The sequence below is a fragment of the Marmota marmota genome, unplaced genomic scaffold (genome assembly GCF_001458135.2).
Source record: "Marmota marmota marmota unplaced genomic scaffold, marMar, whole genome shotgun sequence".
NCBI classification, from domain to species: domain Eukaryota; kingdom Metazoa; phylum Chordata; class Mammalia; order Rodentia; family Sciuridae; genus Marmota; species Marmota marmota.
The window spans coordinates 29,346,378-29,352,377 of record NW_025999949.1 but is presented as its reverse complement, the minus strand read 5'-3'; the positions used below and the strand labels follow the sequence as shown (position 1 = coordinate 29,352,377).

Genomic DNA, 6,000 nt, shown 5'->3' with positions numbered 1-6,000 from the left:
AGGGTGGGAGGGAGGGAGGAAGGAAGAAAAGGAAAAGTCACTTCAGAAAAAATATTCATTGGACACTAGTTCTATTATAAGAATCTACAGTGACTAAGTGACAGTCACTGTCATACAGAATGGAAATGGAAACTCTCCACAGTTCCTCTGGGATCCTCTTTAGTTCAGGCTGCCAGCAGGTAAGTCCCAGGGAAGCCCCGGGCTGTCCTCAAGGCAAAACGGTGCACAAGACTGAGTCCCACGGAGCAGTAAGCAAGGCCTCCACCCCACAGCAGCATTCTCCAAGGGACACAGGGAATGGGTGTTCCCAGTGGCCCCTGAGTCACTGCCCTTGCAGAAGGCCATCTAGATGAGCCCCTCTGAGATGACATCCAGAAACCTGCTTTAACTCCAGAGGACAATGCTCTTCCTAGCCACTCACAGCTGTGCTACAGATGCGCTTCAGCAGGAAAAGAGCCAATAAAGACAGACAGAAAGATCTGAAGGGGGACTTCCCATGAACGCCTCATGGAGAAGGGAGATGTGCAAAGCAGAGAACAGCACAAAAAACTAAGAAGTGGAGGGAACTGAGCTTAAGCCTCCATGCTGACCATGCCAGTCAACCTTGGCTGAGAGCTGGTCATGTGCCAGGAGCTGGTTAGGTGCTGAGAGCTGATTATGTGCCAAGCACTGGTTATGTACCAGGAGCTGGTTATGTGCTGAGGAGAGCTGGTTATGTGCTGAGAGATGTGCTCTCTCTATGTCACCTCCTGCTCAAACCCCTGTCCCATGAGGTTGGCACTTTATCCCTGTTTCTCAGATTATGACCAGTGAGGATCAGGGATGCTCCCGAGATCCCACAAGGAGAGGGGCCTAGTGCCAGGACTTGAGGCCAGGTCCATCTGACCTGGAAGACCAGTTTCCCAACAGTGCCCACCACTGCTCACCCCTGGTATCCTCATTCATACTATGGGATTAATAGCACCCCACTCTCTGGACAGAGGAATGCTAGCAAGGCCTTATGAATTAGAAGCCCACTAAAGGATATTAGATATTATAACTGACACCACAGAAAACACAGGCTTTTGTGAATTCCATTCTAGACCTTTCTAGGTTTTTTTGGGAGGTAGCTAATGGTGTGATTTACAGTCTATGAGTCAAGGCCGCAGCAGTTAAAAAGCAGAATGTAGGTTTATCCTGAGCAGATATTGTCTGACAACATCCTGTGAGCTAAAGTCACATCACCTTCTGCTTTGGTAAGTCCAGGTTCATTGCAACCCACTCACATTTTTCTCCCTGTGGTGACTGAGTGGAGTCATTTAGAAAGGGTATGGGCCACACAGCAAAAAATATCTGCCATCTGGCCCTTTACAGAAAAAAGTTGTGACTCCTGCTCTAGAGAAAATATCTCCCAGGCAAAACCCTTCAGTGGGTCCCTTGCCAGGCACCAGCCTGCAGCCCCTGAGGGCTCTCTGCAGCCCTTGCCAGCTGACGCCAGCTCTGCTTCCCAGCCCCTGCAGTGGGCACACCAGCCTCTCCCCCCAAGCAAAACCGTCCTAGTTGATTCCTCTCCCATCTCCCAGTTGACAGGAACCAATCACTATTAGATCCCCAGAAGAGATCTTGAGATGAGATTTCTGGTCAGCCTGGTTATTTTAAGTGTATTTTGCACGCGCGCGCGCACACACACACACACACACACACACACACGCTCGAGTCTGACAGTATATCCCAGGAGTCTTCATGTTAAAGGCTGCAAACATGGCTGCAGTGTCTCTGGAGGACTCTCCCTCCCGGTTTCCTGTTCCTCCCACCCTGGGCAGAGGCCCCATCCAGCTAGTCAGGTGGAAAGATGGTCCACCTCACTTCACATGGGAGGAGGGCTCTGGTCTCAGAGGACCTTGGGTTACTTGTCCACTGATAGTCATCAGGCCACCTCAGGTGCCTCCCAGGACCTGCTCTGCTCTGCACAGGCAGAGCAGCCCGGGCCCAGGGCCCACTAAAGGTGCCTTATCTAATTGATGAAGGTTCAGACTCTTTGTCTGTTTGAGGGAAGATGACCTGCCACCAAGGGCTATTGTTAGAGTTAAATATTTGCACAGTCATGTTACACATTGCAAAATCCTTCATAAATGTTCATGGGAAGTTTCTGTTCTCTGTGCTGAGATTTAGAGGCATCTCAAATCCAGTGTGGGTTTAAATTTGGCCTATAATTCAAAGCCTTGCAGCTTTTGTGTTGCCACTGAAATAAATAATGGAGAAAAAATAACTGAGAACATCTCTCTTTCTTCAACTCAATAAAAATGCTTCTCCATCTCACTCCATGGGGAGGAGGCCTCCTCATCATGAAACCTTCAAAGCTTTGGTAGTAGAGAGAACAGTGGCCCCCAAAGACCTGGTAATGGACCTGGTAATGCACGAGGTTGGCTACAGCACAGAGGGGAATTAAGGTTGCAGATAGAATCGAGGTCACCAACCGACTGATCTTCTACTCCAGAGTGGCCTAGATCACCTACTATGTGTAATTTAAAATTCCTAAGTTGTAAGGAGAGGTGATTGGGGACAAAAGAGCAGCAACATTGATGCCTTTGACAATGAAGAGAGGAAACCACTAGCCAAGAAACATGGCCAACCTTGAGAACCTGGAAAAGGCACAGGCCATCACACTCCCCAGGGCCTGCAGGAAGAAGGAGACCTGCCCACGCCTCGTCCCAGCCAGCAAAGCCCACAGGGGATCCAACCCACAAAACTTGAGGTAAGGAGCTGCCTGTATTAGACACCCAACTGTGGGGATTTGTTGGGGGAGTAACTGGAAACTACTACAGCCTGCAGTCAAGGAACCTGCAGCTGCATTCCCATGAAAATGCCTTCAAAGATTCCCATGAGCAAGAGCACAGACAACCCAAGTAAATCCCCACCAGACATCACCTCCCCGCATCGTGCACGTGCAGGCTGACATGTGGCCATTTGAGCATTGTGGTGAGTGACGTAGCTATAACCAGGACATAGGGTGGACAGCGGCCTTCTTCACCCAGGCAGAGCAGCCTGAGCCCAGAGCCCAGGCTGCTTGAGAACTAGCAGAAGGGGAGGTTCCTAGTGGGCTTCTTCCTTTGCCTGCCCTCTGATGGTGGTGGCCCCGCAGAGCAGATGGCTGGCAATGCTCACCAACTAGATACACAAGTGGTTCTCCACTCCCCAGCTCCTCAGCTCCCCAGTGGCCTTTCCTGAACCTTCTGAGGCTTCCCACTAGCATTCCAGGGAGACATGTGGACCTACCACACCCCAGCAGGTCCTCGCTGGCGTTGCTGGAGGCCGACACTCGGTAGAATCCTTCCAAGCACCCAAACCGTGTCCTGGGAGAGGTGCCCAAGCGGTCTCCCTGGAGGAAGCGGAGGGAAGGGTCTGCTGGGAACACCTTGGAGTCCAGATGAAGTTGGAACAGGCCACTTCGGATCAGATCTGCGAAGCGCCCAAGGAAATCCTTGCCCACTAAGGACTTTTCTGTGAGACAGAGATGAGCGGGGGTCACCTTGCTGCTCTCTGCAAGGCCAGGGAGTGTGGGGAGGCAGAGCCACCTACAGCATGAAAGCAGACATAGGCACATCTGCTGCCTCATTTTACAGAGGGACAAACTGAGGCCCCGGGAAGGAAACTGACTGACCCAAGGCTATATAGGAGTCAGAAGCCCAAGTAGGACCTCAAGCCACAACCCAGGTCTTGGGCTCCTGTCACTTCTGTGGCACCCACATGACCCATGTTGGTACAGGGTATCCTGTCTCAGTCACTGCTCCAGATACTCAGCCACCAACACCTCTAGAAAGGCACCCACCCAAGCCCCAGTTTTCACATCTACAAAGCAGGCAAGGGGACACCTCTCCTATAGTGGTGAGGGGACCCTGTGAAGGGGTCACCTCAAGGAAGGCAGGGCCTGCGGAGGCCATGTGCCCTCTGCTTCAGAGTTCAGCTGGAGGCCGGGGAGGCCTTCAGCCTCCAGCGCCTCTTCCCTAGGAAGAAAGCAGGTGAGTGTCACATGTGGAGCTGGGTTGCACCCCAGAGATGTTCGTGCTGCAGCGGGCAACTGCAAAGCCAGCCCTTGGCCTGAAACCACAGTCCACTGTCGTCACACTGAAGCCAGGGATAAATGTTTCATGCTTTTGCAGTTTGCACATACACCAGTTATCCAGGACTCTTTAGAGGAAGGAGGATGGGACCCTAATTCATAATGCTCTTGGGGTGAGGGAGATACTTTTCACACAGGGATTATTTCCATGAGGACAAAGGAGGGCAGGAGAGTGACAGAGCTGTGCTCCTGCATCATGCCCAGGCAAAGTTTTCCAGAAGTTTCTTCCTCCAGGACAGAGGGCAAATTCTAGCTAGCCATGACCCTAGGTGTTGGCCACTAGATGGTAGAAGAGAGCTCACCTCCAGCCTGGTTAGAAAGGTGTGGATTGTTTCCTTTCCCACCAGAAAGCTCAGAGCTAAACACAGCGCATGCTCCCAGTAGCTGCCCTACAACCCGTTCTGTCCTTCCTAAGCCTTGCCACTCTCTCAGTTGGTCCCATCTTAACAGCCTGTTTTAAATAGTGACAGTGGTCTGAGATGTTTTATCATTGGAAGTAGGTGGGACAGAAATGACAGCCAATGAAGACTCCCTCCCCTACCCCATGCCCCTTCTCACTGTCCCCCTCTCTGCACAGACACTGAGGAGAATTTCCCCTCAGGCTTAATGTAGATGTTATTATTTGTTATAATTTGATGCCAGAAGCCAGTTAGGCTTGGGGTAGTTGGTTCCATTCAACCCTAGTAAGCTCTTGACTAGAACTCATGAGCCTGACATGCTTGTGAACACTCAGCTCCTGCCTGGCCATGTACATCAATAACTCTCCTCACCATCACAGGAAGGTGCATGGGCTTCACCAGCTCCCTTTAGAGATGAGGAAACTGTCACTCAGAGAGGCCTCATGGCTTTGAGGCAGCAGTGCAGAAAAACATACCAACGTCATGTAAATCAGGAAGAGAGGCCACTGGGATGTCCTCAAGCTGAGATTTCCAAGTGACATTCACTCCTAGACGATCTGCAGCCAGACACCCCACCTGCACGGAGGAGTCCGTGCAGGCAGGACTGGAGAGCAGCGTCCTGTATGTCTTCACCTGCGGGGAGAGCAATGGGTTCCATTCAGAGTAGGAAGGAAGTTGGCCAAGAGCTAACACTAGGGGCCCAAACAGGCTTGCGCCACTTCCTACACTCCTCCAACACCTTGCTCAGGCATGAGGCATTAGCAAGCCCCTCTCCCTCCCCTAGGAAATGAGGTTTGGTGATTGAATGAGCTGCCCTGGTCACACAGCCTACATAGGTGTGAGTGGCAGAAGAGCCAGGCTCTAGGCCAGAAGCCCAGCCTCTCCTAACTCCTGTCACAGTGTTTAATTGGTGTCCCAGCCTCCGCCAGCTCTGAAAATGTCTTCACCATGAACTCACCCAGCAGGGCACATACCCCTCAACTTGAACCCCATGGCACCCACTGCTCCTTCTTTTGACTATAGAGCCCCTTATTCCCTTCCAGCCTGATTTTGAGCACACCAGGCCTGTGGAATGACTGTGAATGGAGGGACCACAGTCTCCTCCAGTCCCAGGGAGCAGGCAGAGGTGTAAGGCCTGCTGGCCCAAGGACAGGGCCTGGCATCAGTCCAGGGTCAAACACAAGCTGCATCTTTCCCTCTTCACATTGTCCTCTTTGAAAGTGGGTCTTAGTCTGTCCTGGCTGCTATAACAAAAGGCCGTAGACACCTGAAAATGGTGAAGACAACTGGAATTTATTTCTTAGGTTCTGGCATGGGGGCTGGCAAGGCCAAGATCAATGTGCCAGCAGATCCAGTGAGGACCCTCTTCATTAGTGACCCCTTTCCCTGGGCCCTGAGGTGGTGAAAGGCCAGGGATCTCTCTAGGTCGCTTTCACACAGGCTCTGACCCCACTCAGAGTCCTGCCGCCTCATGACCTGGTCACCTCCGATTGCCCTGCCTCC

General features: G+C 52.0%; 1 protein-coding gene across 1 annotated transcript in view; it reads right to left on the bottom strand.

Moving 5' to 3' along the window:
• Tg (thyroglobulin) overlaps positions 1–6,000 on the bottom strand; it is a 213,545-nt gene that overhangs the window by 167,397 nt on the left and 40,148 nt on the right. Inside the window, exons 19-20 of the mRNA XM_015486500.2 lie at positions 4,974–5,130; positions 3,256–3,480 (exon numbers count right to left, since the gene is read on the bottom strand). Of these exons, the coding sequence (XP_015341986.1) occupies positions 3,256–3,480; positions 4,974–5,130 (382 nt within the window). The remainder of the gene's footprint in view (positions 1–3,255; positions 3,481–4,973; positions 5,131–6,000) is intronic.